Source organism: Pituophis catenifer, unplaced genomic scaffold (genome assembly GCF_029215685.1).
Source record: "Pituophis catenifer annectens isolate HBS135680 unplaced genomic scaffold, rPitCat1.0.hap2 SCAF_3, whole genome shotgun sequence".
Lineage (NCBI taxonomy): Eukaryota > Metazoa > Chordata > Lepidosauria > Squamata > Colubridae > Pituophis > Pituophis catenifer.
Window position 1 is genome coordinate 53,066,185 of NW_027256883.1, and position 22,812 is coordinate 53,088,996.

Genomic DNA, 22,812 nt, shown 5'->3' on the forward strand with positions numbered 1-22,812 from the left:
CTCACTGTATATTAAAGAGTTGTTGTTCACTTTGACCTGGCTCCTGGCTCCTCACTCGCCTGATCTAACACTGGCATCGAGGATGGGATCGAAGTAGACAGGTTGCGCAAAAAGAGCTGACAAGCTGACAACTGAATCCAGCCAATGGGAAAATCTGCACGAGCCAAGCACAGCAGAGAAATATCCACCTTCGTACCACCAACGCCATTCGATCCCGTGAAAGAGAAATGGGGATCATACATGACGTGGTTTGAATGCTTCTTCGAAGCAAATGATCTCCAAGGGCTGTCCAACAATTGGAAGCAAGCCCTCTTTTTGAGCCACTGCAGCCCCAAAGTGTTTGACACAGCCGAATCGCTGTCAGAGCCAACACCGGTGCAGTCTGTACCATGGCAGGTGCTGCAGACCACGTTGAGGACGCACTATGCCCCTGTGCCATCCAAATTCATTCACGCTATGAGTTGCGGCAAAGACTCCAGAGGGACGGCGAGTTGATAAATACATATATGGCAGCGCTACGCAAGGCTGCCACACATTGCGAGTACCGTGATCTAGATGATGTTCTCCTAGAGCAACTAATCTGCGGAGTCCGGGACATTTGCCTCCAGAGGTGACTGCTGGCCAAGACAAACCTGACCCTTCACATTGCCCTAGACAAAGCCAGAGTGCATGAATCATCTAATAAGGCAGCAGAATCCCTGTAGCAACCGGCGCCACCCCAGGTGGCACAAAAATCTACCCCTATCCACAGGGAATCAGCCCTGACCGATAGTGATGAAGAAGGCGATGAGGACTTCAAAATTAACAGCAAGAAGAGGGATGATGATGGCCGGAAAGAGAGTTGTGCTAGTTGTGGGGAATTCCATCAGAGACAGACTCGCCATTTCAAATATGCCATTTGTAGGCGTTGTGACAAAAAGGGACATTTGGCGTGGGTGTGCAGGGCGAGTCAACCGTCCAGTCACTAACAGAGAGCATTCGCCAATCAGGCCGGTCAGCCACGACCTCATAAGGACGGAAACATCCAACAAAAATGAGGCACCTATTCCAAAATCCTTGAGACATTCCAGACCTGCATCGGCCAAGCTACAATGTCCCCAGAGAAAAAGCTGTTTGTAATAGTCGAAATTGAGGGATCACCATGCCAAATGGAAATAGACACTGGCTAGTCTATTACCATCATGTCCCGGGCCGAGCTAAAAGTGGCAATTCCAGACATCAAGAAACATCAGCTGAAACACCAGCATCTAAGGCTGAACGACTACCAGGAAAATTGCATTCCTGTTGAAGGCTGTGGAAAGTTCCAGGTGAAATTTGGCCCATATGAATGAGTGGCTGCCAATCACCGTGGTCAGCGGACATCTACCGAGCCTCCTAGGACTCGACTGGTTCAAAGCCCTGGGCATGTGGGTAACCGGGATCCACTCCATCAATGGCGGCCTGATGGACGACCTGCTCCATGAATTCCAGGACGTTTTTGACGACCGCATTGGCAAGTATGTGAGGATTCCTATTTCTTTTAACCTGGATCCTAATATAACCCCCATTAGAATGAAGGTGAGGAGAGTGCCATTCGCGCTCATGACTAAGATAGACCAGGAGCTGGATAAGCTCATACGTCAGGGCATACTAGTACCGGTCGACCATGCAAAATGGGAGACCCCGATAGTCACCCCTCTCAAATCTGATGGGTCAGTGCGCATCTCTGCCGACTATAAGTGTACCCTAAAGAAAGCCCTCCAGCAAAGCACCTACCCTGTCTGCATTGTGCAGCACTTGCTCCATTCTTTGGCCCCGGCAAGGTTTTTGCTAAACTCATCCTTGCGCAGGCGTACCAACAACTGCCGGTAAATGACGCTACCACGGAAGCACAGACTATAGTAACACATAGAGGTGCCTTCAAGTGTAGACTACAATTTGGGGTTAGCATTGCCCCTGGGCTGTTTCAAAGTGTCATGGAACGCCTGCTGCAAGGAATGCTGGGGGTTGTACCCTATTTCCATGATGTCTTAGTTACCGCAGCAGATGAACAACAGCTGCGGGATCGCTTGAGGGGAATGCTAACTATATTCAAGAACGCGGGGCTACAAGTTAAAAGGGACAAATGCCAGATTGCTGTACCCACAGTTGAGTTTCTAGAGTACGAGATCGATTGGGCTGGTATCCATCCCACAGAGAGCAAAGTCCGAGCTATTCGCAACGCACCTCCCCAACGACCCGGATGGAACTGCAGGTGTTACTGGGACTTTTGAACTTTTATTCTATCTTTTTAAAGGACAAAACCATAATGGCCGAACCACTCCACAAACTATTGGCAAAAAAATCTCTGTGGGTTTGGGGTAGGGCGGAAGCTGTGGCATTTGCAGCTGTCAAAAGACTTCTTTCAGCCGACAGCCTCCTAATCCAACACAATGAACTGCTTCCCCTTGTCCTTGTCTGCAATGCCTCTCTATTTGGCATTGGGGCTGTTTTGAGTCACAGACTGTCTCCTCACTCGCCCGATCTAACATATACTGTAATATCTCTATTCTCACCCCAGTCCAGGGGAAGGATACTGTAAAATCTTTATTCCCTCCCCACTCCAGGGGAAGGATACTGCAAAATCCTCATTTCCTCTCGATCAGCTGGGACTCAGAAGGCAGAGAATAGATGGGGGCAGGGCCAGTCAGAGGTGGTATTTATTACTGGTTCTCCGAACTACTCAAAATTTCCGCTACCAGTTCTCCAGAACTGGTCAGAACCTGCTGAATACCACCTCTATTTGAATTGTATCTGGAGGCCTATTGGCAAGTAATACAGTCTGTAGCAACAGAGTTATGTGTATGTAGCACAGTGATGACCAACCTTTTTGCCGTCGTGTGTCTAAAGTGAAGGGAGTGGGGGGTTCGCGCATGCACGTGCCCACACCCATAATTCAGTGTGCCCCGCCCCCCACATATGTGCACACGACCCCCCTGCACTCCCCCCACTTTTGGCACGCAATGACACGGTAGGCCAGGTAGGTCCGTTTTTCACCCTCTCCAGGCTCCAGAGGCTTTCTTGGAGCCTGGGGAAGGCAAAAATGGCCTTCCCCACCCCCCTAGAGCCCTCTGGAGGCCAGAAATGGCCTGTTTCCCAACTTCTGGTGGGACTGGAGGGCCCAAAAATTAGCTGGCTGGCGCGCACATGCGCACTGGAGCTGAGCTAGGGCAATGCTTGTGTGCCCACAGATATGGCTCCACATGCCACCTTTGGCACGCATGCCATAGGTTCACCATTATGGATGTAGCAACTTTCAGTCACCAGCAGACTACTACATTTTCTACTAAGTATTTCAAAGTCAGTAACATGCAGAACGCATTACAACAATCTATATGAAAAGTAATTCCTTGAATAAAATTCAGTCCATACCTTTCATAACTTTAAACAAAAGGGGCAGCTTTCAAATTATCAAAAGATTTACCTGCATCTAAGAAGATTAACTTGGCTTGTTTTTCATTATGTTGTTTTAAATATTCTATTATATCTGTTTTTTATTATTCCTTTAGATAAAAAAACTCTAAAATATTTTTAATCTAGCAGCCAAAATCAACGTGAATGCTTCATAATAATTATTCAATTAAAATATTGTTTATAACATGGTTAACTATGAGAGAATTAATTCAAAACTTCATTTTTATGTATGATAACGATGTTTGAATAAAAGTAGATGGACTTACAAATGCCAATAATGGAAGAATGGATGGTGAAGCTGGTGGAACTGGCAGAGATGGCAAAATTGACAGCTTTGATTAAAGACTTTGACCAATTTTATTTGTACATGGACACCAGTTTTGGAGTTTTTGAAACCGAAAGAATGAAAATTTGATTTGGGGATTTGATTATATCCCAATTTATATGGGATTATGGAATTAACATAGAGTATTGTGAACTTTGGAGTAAGAGTTTGATGTATTTTTAACTACATGTCTACCAATGAAATTATTATTTTTCTATTCTGTTTATTTTTTTTCTTTTTGTACTTTTATCATGATTTTTCCTGACTTTTCCTTTTTCCGTTTTCTTTTTGCTCATTTATATTTTTTAAAAAAAAATCAGTAAAGAATTTAAAAAGAAAGAAAATTGGACTTTGAAGAAGCAGGATAGAAACAGTACTAATGCTTTTGAACTTTCATGTTGGAGAACACTTCTGAGAATACCATGAATAGCCAAAGAAACAAATCAAAACAAACAAAAGATCCAGCAAGCAAATCCGCCAGGTGGTCTCATTTGAGGCACAACACCAGATTCAAATTACCATACTTTGAACATATTGTGCAAAGACCTTTCAGGAGAAGTTTATAATTATTGCAAAGGTGAAAGAGAAGAGAAAAAATGATGACCAGTAAGGCTGACCACTATAAATGTTCTATTATAGCTATAGTGGTAATGGGTGCAGCAGTAGAGAAAACCTGAAGGACCAGGTTGGAGACAGATCATCCTGGAGCACATCTATCTGTGTGGTCCCTAAGTCAAGAAAAAATTGATGGCACCTAATCACTAAATCAATCATGAAAAATTTGCTCTTCCAGATTGAACTCATGCAGTTGTGTAATTTATTCTTTATGTCTGGATATAAAAAACTAAAAAAAATGTTTTTATAGCTAAAGAAAGGAAAATTTTACAGGATATTAGTTATTAGATCCAGTGTCCATAAATCATTTTTAAAAATAATATAGATATTTCTGTTATTACAGTATTGAAAACAATTGCTTCAGTAATAATTTGAAAATTGTACTAATTATCAAATGTAATTATAACTTATAGCTACCTGCGTATTGCCTTACATATAACTTAAAATCTTCTATTTCCTTCATTTGCACTACACATATCTTCTAGAATATCTGATAAAATACTTGATAAAAGAAATGATTTAAATGTGTAATTTAAGTAAAAAATATCATAAAGTGTAAGATTCTCCTGGTTCTGTCTGGTTCTTTAGAACCAATAGTAAAAGCGGCTGGAGGTTCCGCCCACCCGCCCATCATAATTGACGATCTGCGCATGCACAGAAGGTTATGCGCAGAAGCGCGCATGCACTCCCGTTGCGAACATCCCCTGATAATAAGCCGAATCAGGCTTTTGAGCGCATGGCAATAAGGCCAAGTGCTTATTTCAGGTTCAGAAAAATATAAGACAGTATCTTATTTTCGGGGAAACATGGTACTACTGTGTATGTACTCACATTCTAATGAAGTTAATATATAATATGTGGTTTCTGGAAAACTGACAAATCTTATATATTGAAATACATTAGTGAACATTAATGTTAGTTATGAAAAATAGTAAAATAACAAATATAATACCTCTCTCCTCAAATTGTGCTTTTGCTTCAATCTACTTAATGTTATGATCAATCTTGTTAGTCAAAGTTATATATGTGTGCATTTTCTTTTCAGCTATCTCTATGGGAATCTTTCTCCAGTCTTTCAGAAATGGTGCTGCTAATTGAATAAAGAAAATCCTCTGCTCTTACAGAGATTATGGATAGGCTTCTTTTCGGAGTGTCACAGAAGGACATGGAAGTAGGCAAGATATACTGTAATCCTGCTCATTTCTTCCATGTGGCTGTTAGAATGTCTGAAAGGGAAGGATTAGATTTGGAGTCCTCTAGCTTCTGGGTTAAATCAGATGTCATAACAGATAGTATATAATGTTAGTCAAAATAGCAAAGCCTTTACCATTGATAATTTAACCCATATATAAGACTATATCTAGTTATGCATTTTAGTTGCATAGGAAGGTAGGTATTTCTAGCACTTATTGGTTGTTAGAGGAGACAGCCAAACAAGATGGCAAATGAAGCACCTATGATTAGATCCCTGGTAATTCCTTTAAAATATAACCATAAGAGTTGTCTGTGAGGCCTCTGGCCTGTTGAGAAAGAAAGTTAGTCTGTTCTTTCCGACACTATTTCTCTTGTCTTAAAATACTCCTCTATTTCCCTGTTTCTTTGTAAAATGAAATGTGCTAGTTTTAACATTAGGAACTATTCTTAAAAAGTTTTCGTGCTTGAGTCACTACAGCTGTTTATCTTTTATAGACTGCTAAAGAAGAAATAAATATACATGAGTGGCATTTAAGATGCAAAAGATCATTCTTCCATTTGCATTTCAAAGCAATTGCAGCAAGAAGTGCTTCAAACATTAAGTAAAATACCTCCTTTTTCTATTGCTTCTTCTAATCTAGATAGAATACAAAAAAGCAGATAGAACTGAAGCTGGGGCTTTGACTCTGATCACTTAATAAAACTACACATAACATGCAATCAAGTTTGTGTTACATTCAACCAAAAGAACGGTGATGGTTCTGAGTAAAAGTATAATTGGAGTCAGGGAGAAATTATAGTTAGTTTATTCTTCAAGGTGATATGTGGGAAGTAGGTTTTACCAAAAAAATGGTGGTTTGTCTAATGTCACCCTCTTTGGTAGCTGCTACATTAAAAGTACTTTTTTTTTTTTGCAAGCGTAATTTTCACAAAGTTCTTTTTTGTAAGATTTATTGAGATGGACTAAAGTATTTTTAATTTAGAAGCAATATTCCATGTATAACAGGTTGAGACTTCAAATGAAACAATAAAGAATTTGCAACTAGCTATTTACACAATGACCTCTTGAATTTATCAATATGGTAACCAACTTTTACATCTAAGATACCTACTGAGCTGATTGTTTTTCACCTAAACCTCTCTCATCCTATATACTTTACTTCTCCAATCACTACACTTCATTGTTGCATTGAAATCTGCATTGAAATTATACAATGTATCAAGACTTATAAAATTTCAAAAGGGGAAAAACAATTGCTATGAAGTAAGAATTTATTCATCCTCTCCCTTATATGGAATGCACTATTTGATCAAATCTCATGAAATCTCATGATTCATGTTGGCTGAACTTTAGCTCATTTCAGTGGCAGCATCTGGATAACCTTGGCTGACCTAGAAAAGCTGTGTAAATCAGAAGGATAGGAGTTTACCTGAAAATATTAGTATAGGGGATAAAGTTCCTGGAAGAATGGAATGGGAATTTGCTGTCCAGCTGTTGTCGAAATTCCCTACATATTGTTCATACAATCAACAGGAACTAAGCTTGATTCAAAAAAGACTTCAATTTACCTGAACTGTTTTTGGTTGCCAAAATATACATTAGCTTAGGTTTGTGTATCTTGAGCACATTCTTGTTCATGGTTGTTTTTCCACTGGTTGCCAGTATAAGTCTTCCAGGATAGGATTGCTTAACCTTTCTTTCCCCTACTCTAATCTTTGACCCACTGAACATAGTGTGACTATTTGTATTGCCAAAAAGGAGCCAACTGAAATAATTAAATCCTTTTCTATCAATAGAATATGAGACTAAAATTCAAGTTATATTGAAAAGGCTAAAACAATCTTTAACCCATGCTGTGCACCAGTATGAATCACACCCTGATCTGGTAATCTCTGTGTGTTGAGCAGAGAAACTCATTCATGGTCAGAAGCAATTTAGTTATCAATACACCCTCTTACATAATTAAAGGCATATGAAACTCTTGTTAGATCAGAAAAATATGTACAGTATGTTTTAACCATAAGATACAGGTAATCACTGAATTACGATCATAATGAAGCCTAACCATTAGGATTGGAAATTAGGACAAACAACCCTAAGCAACTCTAAGCAACCCTTAGAGGTTGCTAAGTGACCTCTCATAAATCGAGGACTATCTGTGATACTAATTTAGATATTCTTCAAAATGTGTGGCAGTTATAAGTTCACATTATATGTTTAGTTTAACAAAAATAATCATGTAGCTTCATGAACTGAGTTACAATATGCTGGAAAAGAGAAACAGGAAAGAAATAATAATATTGAGTCATTAGAACTCACAGAATTCTTACTTTATGCAGGGTATGATATCTATTTTAGACCCTTGATAAAAAGCTCTGAAACAGTTAAATTGATTGACAGAGTACAGAGAACTATAAAAAAACTCAGAATGGTGCCAGAAAAAAATAGCATATATAATTTACATCAACTCTAATTCACAGGCTTAGTGCTTAAATAAAATATTTATGTACCATATGAGGCATGGATGGATGGATGGATGGATGTATTTGTTTATTTCTTTATTTTATTGGCTACCCATCTTAGCACCATTATTTGTTTTTTTTTGATAAAATTAAAGATTTATTTATTTTAGTTTACATTGTCAGTTTAATATAGAATTTTGTACTATTAAAAATATTCAAGCTAACCACTTTCCCTTTTTAAAAATGATAGCTATTGAACGTTTTAGCTCGCTTTAAACTAGTACTTGCATCTGAGAAAAAAAAATACTGTGAAATTGTAGCATTTTGTCATACATTAAGACTACAATTTCAAATCCAAGATTTTTGTATTGTTTTTTTTTCCAGTTAGTCCTCCTGAGATGTGACTCCTTCTCCTCTTCCCCACTATTGCACCTATTCTATTTCCAGGAATGTCTCATTAGGGACTGCAGGACAAACGTGTTTTACATTTCTAGAAGAGATGGAAGTCTGCAGTTTTATTTGAATTCATATTTTTTATATAGAAACCCCTTTTAAGTTTCATTGGTAGAAGGTTGAAACTATTTCTGGCTCATTTGTGCTATGAAATTTGGACAAATATTAATATAGCCAAACAAGGTAGTGCAAATAGAGTTGCAATATTCTTCTTGTTGTAGGAAGTACTGTACCTGGATAGATGAATAAAAGTAGATTATAAAGATTATCTGAGACATGTCCTCTGCAAAGAGGATTATAATGGTTTATTCTGCCTCTCAGAATTTCTAATATTACATAGCAAGAAGCAGTTATATCAGTCTGGAAAAACTGAACTATTGTCTATAGATAGCAATAGCACTTAGATCTAAAACTTTAATTCATAGGTTTACACTGAAAATAGATACTTTGAAAATGAATTAGATTGTTTTTTATGTTTTCATTTTTATTTTAGAACTCTGTCTTTTCTGTTTTTATGATACATTGTTTTGCATTAACAATATATTGTTTTGTCTTAATGTGCCAGCACAGTTAGAAGTGTTTGGTTTCTTTGAATAAAAGAAACCAAGTATATATTATTTTATGACTAAATGTAATCAAAGTTACAGTCTATAATGTTAAAATAAACAAAGCTTCTGAATAAACAATTGCTTAACGCATTGTAAGCCACCCTGAGTCTCCAGAGAAGGGCGGCATATAAATCGAACCAATAAATAAATAAATAAATAAATAAACACATATGCATTCAGTCAGCAATTTGCTTCTTTAAGTGTTATTAGAGAAGAATGGCAAATTGGTGTCCAAATAATGTTTGAAGGTAAAGAATATATATACCATGCTCAGATCTCTGTTCAGCTGTGAAACTCATTGGCTGACTTTGTACAAAGTTGTGAAGGCAAAAAATGTTATTTTATTGAAAGAATTTTAACAATTTTAAATAATTGTGCCTAGATTTTTCTGAATACCATGACTGAACTCTTTAATTATAGTTATTGAGAAAATCAATATAAAATATGTATAAATCCGTTGACCAGAACAATTAACAATGCTAGTAAATATTATCAAAATTTATAAAATTGTTAATCAAGAATAATTATAAAATACTGAATATGTATTAAGGGCTACTCAAATTAATAAGCTAGATCATCATTCTATATGCTGAAATAATGTCTTAAAAAACTGAACTCTTATAGTCTTCCTTACTCCCAACTCTCATTGATGTTAGTGGGATTTTGGATCTCCCCTGCCAAATTGTGTAAGATGCTTCTGTTAATAATATTTGTAATATCACTAGTGCTGACTTCCTTGATACAAGCCAATTTATTCTTAGGTAAAGATTTTATTAAATGTTGTTGTAACTGTTTCCAGTTTTGTATTTGGTACAATCTGTTTTATATATAAGCATGGTGGATCTGGATTTCAGCCTGCTTTTCTTATTTCACTGCAATGAATTGCCAGTAGGCAGTTGAGTCTTTTTTTAAAGGGTATTAAGGGTCAATTGAAGGTCATGGGCTCATATGATTGTCTTTAATGAAATTGTAGCTCTGCTTTGGGAAATATCAAAGGAGTAGAAGCATCAAGGAAGTTAACTTGATAGTACAGCTACACCAAATTTTGGAACCAGACAATTCTTTGAAAGCTAATTAATGATCCAAAATAGTCTGTGGATTTGTTATTTTTCTTTGATATATGAAATTAAAGCAAAGGCGTAAAATAAGAATGCCTAAAAAGTTGGAATTGAAAAAAAAGATCCTGTATAGAGGAGTCATTTGTTAATCAGTGCTTCATCTGACAAGGGAGCATTACTCAGTATGACACATTTCCTATCTATATCAATATTGAGACACAGTTTTGTCCTATGGCTGTAGCTCTTTTTCTTGTGCTCATTTCAATGATTCAACAGTTGCTTATATAGATAATTAAAAGAATAAAATTTATAGATTAGTAATGCAGACATTGAGCCAACATGGCATGGTTATTAAGGTGATTAAAGATGACAAACAGGGATATCTAAGTTCTAGTTCTCTCTTAGACAAAGAAGTTGAATGTTCCTTTTTCCAATTTTATAGCTATGTCGACTTCCATAAGCATTTCATTTTTTACAAAACTGAAGAAGTTGAATCTTATGTATGTAAGCCCACATAATTACCTCTGGGTATGGCTGCTAAGAACTGCTGGCATAAGTGCTTTCATATGGGAAACAGTGTAAAATTGTTAAAACTGCAGTAGAAACTCTGAAATAAGCTTGATACAGTTTTAGAAAACAATCTCCAAACTCTCAAAAGAAATCTTCCTAATAAATATAAAGGCCCCACTCAAAACAAACTGTTTTCCCAGGAGGAAAACAAAGTAGGTGTGTCCCCTTGACCACAATTATTTTTCCACCCTAGTTGATTGTGAGAATAAAATAAAGATTTGATAAATCTTGATAATTAGATATTAGGTCTTTGATCTTATTCAGTCCCATGACCGCATTGCTTAGCAATGGCAATCCCTGCAGTCCCGATTGCATCATTAAGTGAGGATTGTGGGTCATTAAGCAAACATGTCCTCTCACAACTTCCTGCAGCTTTCTGACAGTCAAACTCAGTAAGGAAGCCAGCAGGAAGATGAAAGTTCTAGGTGGGTCACCAGCAGGCAGGTAAGTGAAGCACAGTGGTGCTCAGGGAGGTTGTATGGTTGGGGAAGATTGGCTTCCTGATTGACTTTGCTGCTTACCTGCTGGCTTCCCCATTGACTTTGCTTGTGGGAAGTCAGTGGGGAAGGTTGGGAATTGTGATCACATGACCATAGGATGCTACAATCATTGTTAAGAGCTGATTGCTGAGCATCACAATTACGTGATGGTAAATTTTTGAACAGTTGGAACTTCAAGAACACTCAACAACCCTAACTTCAAACATTAACTGAATGAATGCGTCAGCGTCTCAGCACTGACATAGAAAAGGGAGAATGAAGCTTGAACTTTTGCCTGCTAAATCCCTTTGAAGATTCGGTCTCCTTGGAGATGAGGAGGGGGGAAGCATTCCTGTGAATTGACGGGAAAAGGAATCAGGAGAGTGACTTGGAAGATAACCAATGAGAAGCAGAGAATTGGGGATCGGAAAGGGAGGGATTGGGGGGCAAAGGTCAGTATTGACCGCGAAGAGCCAGGATCCGGTTACTGTACTCGAATAAAGAGAAAATTTCCTTAAAGATTGGCAGTTTGGAAGTTCATTTATTTTGAGATAGCATCGAAGCCTGACAGAATGGTTGTTAACCAAGGAGTAACTGTATAAGCAGTTACAAATCACAATGAGCTTTAAAGCAGATTTCATTTGGAATTTGAAGAAATAAATCATATCATAATTCAAGCTTATGTTACATTACATATGTGTAACCAGTAAAAAGCTGATTAGAGCTGTTAAAAGCAGATAAATTATAATCTTCAGCATTCTGAGTAATTGAAATGATAATATAATTAAATAGGAAGTAACAAAATTTTAGTTGATTGTGTTGAATTTCCAAACATACGAAATATACTAATGAGCATAGTTTCCTCTAATCCAGTGATTCCAAAACTATTCAAGGATGAAGACCCCTTTTAATACCTTCCCCGCCCCCCACATGATGGAAATTTTATTGCTACGATATTGGAAGTGGTTGAAGCAATGAAAGTATCAATCTAGTTCCCAGTCAGCTTTGTTTTGATATTTATGTTTCAATGCAAAAAAATGCAGACTATCCATGTTCATAAAGGCATCAGGTATTTCATAGCCTTATCAGACAGAATGGAGCCAAGCAGCCCTGGAGCCTGTCAGACTGGGGAATAAGCAAATGGCAGCTAGATTGAATGCATTAAGTAAAATGATGAAGGAAGAGGGGGGAAAGTAAGATCAGCCCATCTGCTGTTCCTAGTGGGTGCAGCCTTCTCTTCAGTGGCAGAAAATTAGCATTTTTTAAAAAAATTTAAAGTTTACTCCTGCATAGTTTTTTAAAAAATGCTGTTGATTCCTAGGCATGTAGAATTTAGTTTCATCAACACTCCTGAATCCTTCAGAAGTCTTACATCATATGCTTCTTTCCTTCATTTCTCTTTAAAAACAAAAAACAATACTTATAAATTCATAAATTATGAATTATAAAAGTTGGATACTAGTGCATTCAAATTTGCTTCATTTTCTTTGTAAGATCTCTAGAAATACATGGTTTTCCAGCTACATTGGGATAAAGATTATATCTGTTTTTGTTATTATGACCTAATGGAGAGGTGTCAAACTCATGTCGTCGGTGTCGTGTGAGCAGTGGTGGGCTGCAAATTTTTTAACAATTGGTTCTCTGCCCTAATGACTGGCTGGGTGAGCGTGGCTGGGTGGGCGTGGCTGGGTGGGCATGTGACTGGGTGGGCATGGCCAGGGTGGGCGTGACACAGGACTCATGTGGTGCTAAGGCAGGATTTCCCTGAGACCCTCACTCACTCTCATGATACAGGTAATCCTCCAGTTACAGATGTAATAGAGCCTGCCAATTACATTTGTAACCTGGGCATTCGTTTGATTGATTCATGTGATTCAATGAACGTGATCACTCCTTGCTTTCCCCAATGCATTTGTTAATCGAACGTGCAGGTCTTTAAATGCACATGAGGTATCTCAGGCCGAGGAACAGCATGTGGGGCCTAATACTGGAGCAGACCATCCAAGGCTTCCCCCAATCCACTGAGATACCTCATGCTCTCCTGGGGTCCCCACAATTGTTTTCCCCTTCTCATCCGCTGGGTCTCCACAGACTGGGCCTGTTAGCAACTCAGATTCCACTTACTCCTCCCCACCCCATTTACCATGGATTTACTTTTTTTTTTTTGCTATAAAGTTATAATTTTCACTGATATCTATTCTGTTAATATAATTAAATAAGCCATTATACACTTGAAGCATTATGAAATGCAATCTGATCAGAAACAAGAAATTTGACAAGCCTAATGTATAATGCTTAATAGTAGCATTATAAAAAGACTTTTCCATGAAATGTTTAAACAAAGTTTTTAAATCTGGCAGTTTTATGTCAAAATGGCTAAAATGATATGAATACTTTTGAAACATTGAATTCTGTGACATGGATTTCAAGAACTACAAGAAGACAAACTAAATTAGTTGTTCAGTGAAGTCTCATTCTAACATTAGCAAAAGGTTTCTCACAAACTCTTAAGCAAATATAAAAACTTGCTGGATTTGTGATTATTCCCGCCTATATTGGAAAGTGTTCTTCTGCTAATGGAAGCAGCTATCTGTTAACATAGATACCTTCTAAATTTTTAGCAAGTACCAGTATATACTTTTTGGAAACAGTAATAGCTGTATTTTAAAGTTATTGTACTAGCTTTATACTGTGGTAATAAGACCACTTTAGAGACCACTGTAGGGTCTCTATATAACTGTAGGGATTTTGCTCCCTTAGGAATTCTGTTGCCTTTTTTTTCCCCTTCCTTTATGTTGTTCTAAATAGACAAATTATTAAGAAAAATCAGTAAGGAGTAGAGCTTTAGAGGATGGTGAGAAAGGAACTACTTTGAAGAAACAGATTGATTCTCAATGAATATTCATTTTGCTTTTATAAAAACAAAAATGTACAATTTGCTACAAAAATCAAAGTATGGACATAAATGATTTAGTTGCAAACCAGGGACATTTTTAACATATAGTTCTTTTATATTTTTAAACATAATCTTAATAGTTACATTCATGTTAACTTAATTACCTTTACTTCCCATTGAAAATAATGGAAATGTTAATCATGCCATTTAGAGCCGAGGTGGCACAGTGGTTAGAGTACAGTATTGCAGGCTACTTCAGCTGACTGCTAGCCGCAGTTCAGCAGTTCAAATCCCACCAGGCTCAAGGTTGACTCAGCCTTCCATCCTTCCAAAGTGGGTAAAATGAGGACCCAGATTGTTGGGGGCAATATGCTGACTCTGTAAACTTCTTAGAGAGGGCTGTAAAAGCACTATGAAGCGGTATATAAGTCTAAGTGTTATTGCTGTTACTATTATATTACTTACTTTTTGAAGATCTCACTTTCTTGAAGATCTCCAGAGGTCCAGAAGAGGCTGACCCACTGACAGAGAAGCCAAAATGTTTTATTCAGATGATGGTGAAGCTGTAAGAACGTGAAATTTAAGGAAAACTTTTTCATCAGTTTCTGAGTAAAAGACTTAGGCTGGGGCCATGTGTCCAGCAAGCCTAGGCCTGGACTGGGCCACATCAGCTTCCTGCTTCAGGGATTGAGGCAGAAACAGCAGCAGCCAATAAAAGGGAAGGTTGCTTCCTTTGTCTCATTGGGCTCAATTGAAAGGCCCTTGTTGATTAGCTGCCATGCCCCAATCCCTGAAGCTGCTCATTTGAATTAGCCAATTAGCAGAATGCAGACTGGGCCCAAACTAAGCCTGACCAGACTGGGTAAAAATTAAGCTTGCAGGCCCTCATGGCAGAGAAGCTTTTATTCAGATGGGGAAAGCTGTTTTCTTTACATCTCACATTCTTACAGTTTCGCCAGCTTCTGAATAAAAGACTTTGGCTTCCCTGTCTTGTGGCTCAGCCTCTTCTGCAGCTCTTCGAAAAGTAAGTACAGTAAAGCCATGGGAAATGCAGTGGGGAGGGTGGATCGAGGCCAATGACCCTCCATTTCGGCCTATAAGAGGCCAGGGGAGCCCTAGGAAGGCCTGGACAGGGCCTGGGAGGGTGGATCAGGGCCAGGGACCCTCCATTTCAGCTTGTAACAGGCTGGGGAGCCCTAGGAAGGTCCTGTAATAGGCTGCTTGTGCCAGCAAACAGGCAAAGGAAGGCTAACCAGACAGGCAGGTAGCTGGGCCACCTGGGAGGCAGTGGAGAATGGCAAAGGAAGCCTCAGTAGGTAGCTGGGCCGCATGGGAGGCCAGTGCGAAGGCAGGCAAGTGGGCTGGGCCGTGGGGGCCACATGGTCGAGGCAAGTGAGGGAGTGAGGGAGCCAGAGAACAGCAGCTACTATGCCATGGCCAAGACCAGCAAGGTGAGATAAGGAGTGACTTGGAGAGGCAGGACGGACGGGGCCAGCCAGTGGTGTGATTAGCTGGTTCTCAGCCAAACCAGCGGAACCTGTTGTTAAATTTTTGCACAGTGCCCAGAGGTGGAGCCCACCTCTGCACGTGACGTATCGGGACTTTTTCCCCCTTTGCTAAACTGGGCATGGGCATGGCCAGCATATGACGCATCTAGCCCATGGGCTGGGAATTTGACAGTCCTGACCTAATGCTTCAAGAAAAATCTAAAATGCATATATTTTTTATTAATGACTGCCATGCAGTTAATTATTGATATAATAGCGTCAAAAAACTTTACATTATTATTTTTGGACTCTTGTGTGCATTCTTAAAATTTGTTTATTATATATTCTCTGTTCTTTCAGAACTCACTGAAGAGAAGAGGAAGCAGGGATATTCATAAAGAAAAGAAGGCATTCGCTCAGGTATTGTTCCCAACAATATATATGTCAATGGTAAAACAATGTTATCTGAAGTAACCATTCGTAATCAGATACATATAATACATTTTCAGAATATAATATTTTTATATGAAATGTTTATTTTTAAAAAATCTAAATTTTTGATCTGATAACTCTTTTTGTAGATAGAGGCAAAAAAATTAAAAAATATCAAAAAAATAACATAACCTTGTGTCAGAATATTTGGAGCAGAAAGATTGTGTCAGAATTATATGCTAACGATTATCTTAATACCAAATGTAGTTAACACATTAAAAAACACACATAGTGTGTCATTCTTTTAGAGTCTATAGCATTTTTTCCCCAGGAAAATACTTGTGATTTCAGGAAAATGAGTTTCTGTTGTTCAAATGGAACACTGAGGTCATCCATGTTGACCCACTTGGACTTAGGTTTTAAGTTTCTGAAGCCTGATATTCTTTCTTTCTTCAACTAAATATAAAGTAATTGTAATTTTTTCCTCCTCACTCAGTTTTCATAGTAATACTGTTAAATAGCTGGGGCTTAAGGACTGGGTTTCTACTTAGTGAGAAAAAAATATTGCAGCTTCCTAGAAAGCTTTTATTCCTCAACAGTAAAAATTTCTGTGGACTTGCACTACCAGCTGGAAACATTCTTACTCATACATTCCACGGAACAGCATTGTTGAAACTATATTGCCAAGATATACAGCCAATCTACAGTGCTGTAATATTTTAAATGGATTACCATACCATGACATACACATACCATGAGATTTCATGAGATTTGATCAAATAGTGCATTCCATATAAGGGAGAAGATGCATAAATTCTTACTTCGTAGCAATTGTTTTTTCCCCTTTTGTAATTTTATAAATCTTGATACACTGTATAATTTCAATGAAGATTTCAATGCAACAATACTTGTATAAAAATTATAAACTATGAACATTCTATTATTTAGAAAGGTTAAAGTACTGAAAATAAGAAAAAATTATAAATACTGTATTCATCAATATAATTTTAGGATATAATATTGCAAGCGAAAAATTATTTAACTTTTCATCCAACATTGAGTGTAAGATAAAAAAAAGGACCATTGCATATCATATCAGAATAATAGTTACGTGACCAAAATTTTGGTCTCTATGTATTACTTGTGACTCTGAGTGTATGTTGATTTAACATTTAATAAAAGTTAAAAATAAAAAAAGAAATAATAATTTGAAAACAATTAATTTCTCCCCTTTTATACAAATTTCTGACTCCCCTTTGTATACAAGTAATCCTTGAGTTACTACCGTAAAGGAATCTGCTCATTACGGCCGTAACATTAACTGAACCATGTTAAATGAACGAGCTCCATTCCTCCTCTTCCCAATGCATTTATTAATGAAATGTGTGGGTCGTTAAGTGCACATGGGATTCCTCATGGTCGGGAAGACCACAGGGGGCCTAATGCAGGAACAAGATACCTGCCTCTGGCCACCCAAAGCCTCCCCACACCCACTGAGATAGCTCACATTCCGCTTCCCACCCCTTAGATCTCACAGCTGCTTGGGTCTTCTCCTCCCCACCCTATCACCGATCGCTCACTTACCTTGGAAGATCTCCAGAGCTCAAGATGTCGGGGTAGGAAAGGACAATAGGTTGGACCATGTGGCAGAAAAGTGCCCATCTTTTTCTCAGACACAAAGATGTTTTCCTTAGATCTTCCATTCGTATACATGCTTCTGTCTTCTTTGGAAAAATGGTTTTTGCATGGAGGACAGAAGTGTAAGAACGTGATATCTATTGCCTCTCTGCAGACTTTGTCTTGCCTGGTCTGGGTGGCACCACATGTGCCTTCTGCATATTTCCAGCAACAGTTCTTAAACAGCCGGATCAGTGGCCCCATCATCAGAAATGGCTGAGCCTCTCACAGTGGGCCAGGTCAGTGCAGCCACCAAGCGCTGCACCTGGGATCTAAAGAAAACAGCTTTGTGTCTGAGAAAAAGACAGTCGCTTTTTTGCCACATGGCATATCCTGTTCTTCTTTCCTACCCCAACATCTTCAGCTCTGGAGATACTCCAAAGGTAGGTAAGTGATCCATGACAGGGTGGGGAGGAGCATATGGTACCCAGTGGGCTGGCAAAGAAGTTGCAAGAATATTCCACCCTCATTTGCACTTGATAGTAATCCTGAGGGCACAGATAAATCCCCATTGGCCTCAAGAGCTCTCAGGGAGATATTAACAACCAGATGATTGAAAAGAAATATGATCCTTCCAGTCTCTCCCTTCATCCAGTCAGAATTAATCCTTCTATCGCTCCCCTCATCCTGCCAGAACCGATGAAGCTTCTTGGATTAGAAGCAAAAGATCTTCTTCTTGTTTTTCCTCAAAGATAAAAACAGTCCAGTTGCCGTTTGAAAAAGCATCTTTGAGGTAAAAATAAACAAAATATTTCGATATCATTGGCATATTGATGATGCTTCATCCTAGATTGGTAGATGGTTTCACCAAACAGACAGCAAGAGAAAGAGGACAGCTTGGACAGCAAGAGGAGAATTCTGTGGCATACCACACTGGAATGGTCAATAGAACTTTCTTCCCTACTATCACCCACTGGAACCACACATTTAGGAAAAAGCAGACTCACTGTACAACAATATCTGTAACTCCTAACCCTCATAAGCAGCCCAGAGATTGAGAATATTGAATGATGTCGGGCTATCTAGTTAAGTCATCCAACAGTGCAGCCAATGTGATTCTATTTCAAACCTAGACCTGATTCCGGAATTTGGAAAGAATCCAGATAATTTGTTTCTCTGGGATTTTTTCAGTAGGAGCACTAACATTTCCTATATCTTCCACAAAAAGGAGTTGCAGAGGTTGGTTTCTAACATAGCTGGCTCCAGGGATGGCCTCTTCAGGAGAGGCATACCACCATCTCTTTCAAAGTCAGTGGTACCATCCTAACAGTATTGATCACTCTCTAATCCAGGCAGTCATGCCCCCAAATTCTGAAGAAGCATGGGTTGTGGCTCATATGTTCATTCTGCCTGGTACCAAATGTGGCCTAGTACCACATTTACTTACAGGATAGAATGAGTTCCAGATTACATCACAAGACTCTCCCTCTGCTAACTATTGTTCCTGCCTATGAGAAGTTAAGATTTGAGCGAGTTTATTGGCAAATGTTGCCTGAAACTCTCACTTCAGCCTGGTGTAGACCTTGCTGAGTCTCAGTCCTCAAATGAAAATGAGTCATCCTAAATAGGTCTGCTGGGACATTATCCATTGATGCAATAAGAAGGACATGATCCATTGATGCAATCCATTGATAGTAAGAAGAGTTTGCAACCCTTATCAGAGTTGTTCTTTGAACATGAATATACTGCTACTTGTTAAACTTGCTGTACAACTCAGAATTATACTGGATTACTCCAGGATCTACTACAAGAACATGTAGAACAGAGGAAATAGAACTGCACTCTTTCTGCATTTAGTTTTATTGAAAAAAAAGTTTCTGTTCAGCAGAGTTGCAGAATGGAACTTCTTGGAAAATGCCAAGCAGCGGTCAGAACACAAAGAAAACTGTTTCTTCAGCATAAGGTAGGAATGTTGGCACTGACCCAGTTTCCTGGGCAACAGCTATGTTGCCATTTCATTTTGCTGACATTCCAGTAAGTGTATTCTGCCTGGCCAAAAACCATGGTAATGGGATATTATGTCTTTGTTTGTATCACCCATCTAATCAAATATATAAAATATATACATATTTTATGTATGAGATTGTGATTAAGTTTCAGCCTCATCACAGCTTTAGCACTGCAGCCCTAATTTGTTCATATTGAGCGTTTCTCATCATGTATGCATCTAATATATATTTCAAGTTATTTGAGAGTCAAGCTGTGTCCATGCACATGCACTCTTCCGATTCTGGTGTCTGAATAGAAAGCCCTGTTTTGAGAGCCTTTTGCAGTGGTGGGCTTCTGCCGGTTTGGACTGGTTCAGGCGAACCGATAGTTCTGACCAGCAGATGGCCCCGCCCACCCTGGCGCTATCCTGTCCTATATAATCACCGTTTTTCGATGCCGCACGCTCACATTTTCGGTTCTGGGCGAACCAGTTGTTACAGTATGTGATGCTCACCTCTGGTCCTTTGTATAGTAAGGCAGAAATAATTCAATACATCTTATACATATCCATCCATACACTATATAGTATGCTAAAAGAATTGTTTATATGAGCAGACAAACCTATATATAATAAGGGCATGGGGCTGTTGGCTCTGCCATCCTCTATTATGATGATTATTCATTCATATTGACAGAACTAATATAACCCAAGCCTATTTTTCTCAGATAATCTACCCTTGAAATTGGAGGATCACATTAGATTCATTAAGAATATGACTTTTTTCTGTCTCATATTTAAGATAGCTCATCTTAAAATTTAAGCTTATATAATTCTGTCAGGAAAATGAAATAATAGAAGAAAAGATTACAGTTAGTCCTTGACTTACAACCACAACTGCGCCCAAAATTTCTGTTGCTAAGCAAGACAGTTGTTAAATGAGTTTTGCCTCATTTTACGACTTTTCTTGCCACAGTTAAGTGAATCACTGCAGTTGTTAAGTTAGTAACACGGTTGTTAAGTGCTTTCCCATTGACTTTGCTTATCAGATGGTCGCAAAAGGTGATCAAGTGACCCCGAGACAGTGTAAGCTATCATAAATATGAATCAATTGCCAAGGTACCAAATTTTGATCATGTGACCATGGGGATGCTGTAAAACTAAGTGTAAAAAACAATCATAAGTCACTTTTTTCAGTGCCGTTATAACTTTGAATGGTCACTAAACAAATTGTTTTAGGTCAATGATTACCTGTATAGGAAAGCTTTAAGAGAAACCTGATTCTGCTGTTATGAGTTTCAAAATCTGATAAGTGAATTTTTAAAAATGGGGAACACTTATTGTTTGGCTCATTTTCACATTACGGGTTTATCTAATAAGAAATAAGCTCACCTGAATTCCAATGCATGGAGCTTTCATTTGCATCTTTTACAATATTAATTTGTTATTCTCATGCTGTGTAACATTTAATAGTCTTTTTCCCTACCATGCAAACCTATTTAGCATGCAGTTTGACAATTATTGTATACTTATGTAATGTTTATTTGTGTATCTACACAATACAGAAGGCTAGGGGCATGAAAAGATGGGAAATTAAACTTACCTAGATTTAATGTAAGCGATCAATAGCATTCATGTTTGTTGTACTGAAAATGTTTGCTGTAGAATTTGTTTCAAATCTGTTTACAAATGTTTGTTGTGTTTTCCCTTTTTGCCTCTCTGTCTCTCAGGTATTGATAGACAAGCACAAATTAAGAAGTGCCAGAATTGTTTTTAGATTGCCATCTCACACATGGTTCTATGAAAATAAATCTTATTGAATCCAAACAGACATTTTTCTAAATAGACAAATATAATTTTATGTGCTATAAATATATAAACTTGGAATTGGATTTGGAATGTCAGTTACATAAGCTCAGTGATGTCTGTTGGGGGAATGAAACCAATCTCACAAAATCATGATTGTCCCACCCCATATGTACATGTATTGAAACATTGCATGCACACTTAAAAAGGATGGCACAAAAATGTTTTCATCGTTTTATTGATAGCAGCAGGAACTGTGGGTGCCCATAATTAAGCTCTTGATATGTCTCAGTTCATACTCAATCTGCAACAAGGTTTAAATAACATGTTTTTTTAAGTTTTGTTGGTAGAAATGGAACAATTTATCAAATGGTTTATTAACACCATGAGTAGCTTCTAAGCAATTTTTCTTGATAATTTTAAAATTAGTTAAGAAGCTATTATTGCACATGGCTATTGGCTATTATCATTTGAGTTTTATGTATATGAAAACAATTTTCTATTTAGTAAGCACTTTTTTCCTTTTGATTTTTTTATTTCTGTGAATATTCAAAATGAGAAAAAAATCTTAACAGATATATTATAGATACAACACCAAAAATGACAATAATTCATAACAGAGACTGATGTCATGCACATATAAATATCTACATTTTAAGAATGTCACAGGGCAAATAGTGAACTAAACAGATAAATAATAGTTAAATTATTTAATATCAATAGGAAAAATAAAATACAAGACAGTAAATAAAGTCAAAAACTATTTTAAACTTAATTTCTTCCATTCTTTTGATGCACATATGATTTGGAACTTTATATCCCAGAATTCTAAGGAAATTGAATTAATGAGACTGATATTATTCTAAACAAAATCTGTATTAATCTTTATGCATTTTATTGGACTGAGATTTTATTATATTGCTTATTTAACTTCAGTGGTACTGGATTTGCATTTTTCTTCTTATGTATTTCCATTTGGCATTCCATGATTATTTATTTATTTATATTTTATTTTATTTATTTATTTATAAAATTTATTGGCTGCCCATCTTACCACACGGTAATTCTGGGCCGGTTAGAATTACATCTAAGTTAAAACATAAAAATCAAACATTAAAACCAAAGACACATGGGGAGGGGGGTAGAGTAGGGGGGAGGGGGGATCTGTCAATCAACACCTCCATTGCGCTGTTTCCCCACTGGGGCCCCAAGCTGACTCGTAAAGCCACATCTTTGGGCCATTATGAAAAGATAGGAGGGTTGGGGGTCAACCTCACATTGGGCGGCAAGATGTTCCAGAGAGCAGGAGCAACAGCAGAGAAAGCCCTCCTCCTGGGCCTTGCCGGCTGGAATAATTGGCCTGACAGGACCCACAGCATGCCTCCTCTGC

General features: G+C 38.0%; 1 protein-coding gene across 1 annotated transcript in view; it reads left to right on the forward strand.

The window, feature by feature from the left end:
• The window catches only part of MTCL1 (microtubule crosslinking factor 1), a 103,807-nt gene that overhangs the window by 39,157 nt on the left and 41,838 nt on the right, over positions 1-22,812 (forward strand). The window contains exon 4 of the mRNA XM_070940624.1: positions 15,941-16,000. Within this exon, the coding sequence (XP_070796725.1) occupies positions 15,941-16,000 (60 nt within the window). The remainder of the gene's footprint in view (positions 1-15,940; positions 16,001-22,812) is intronic.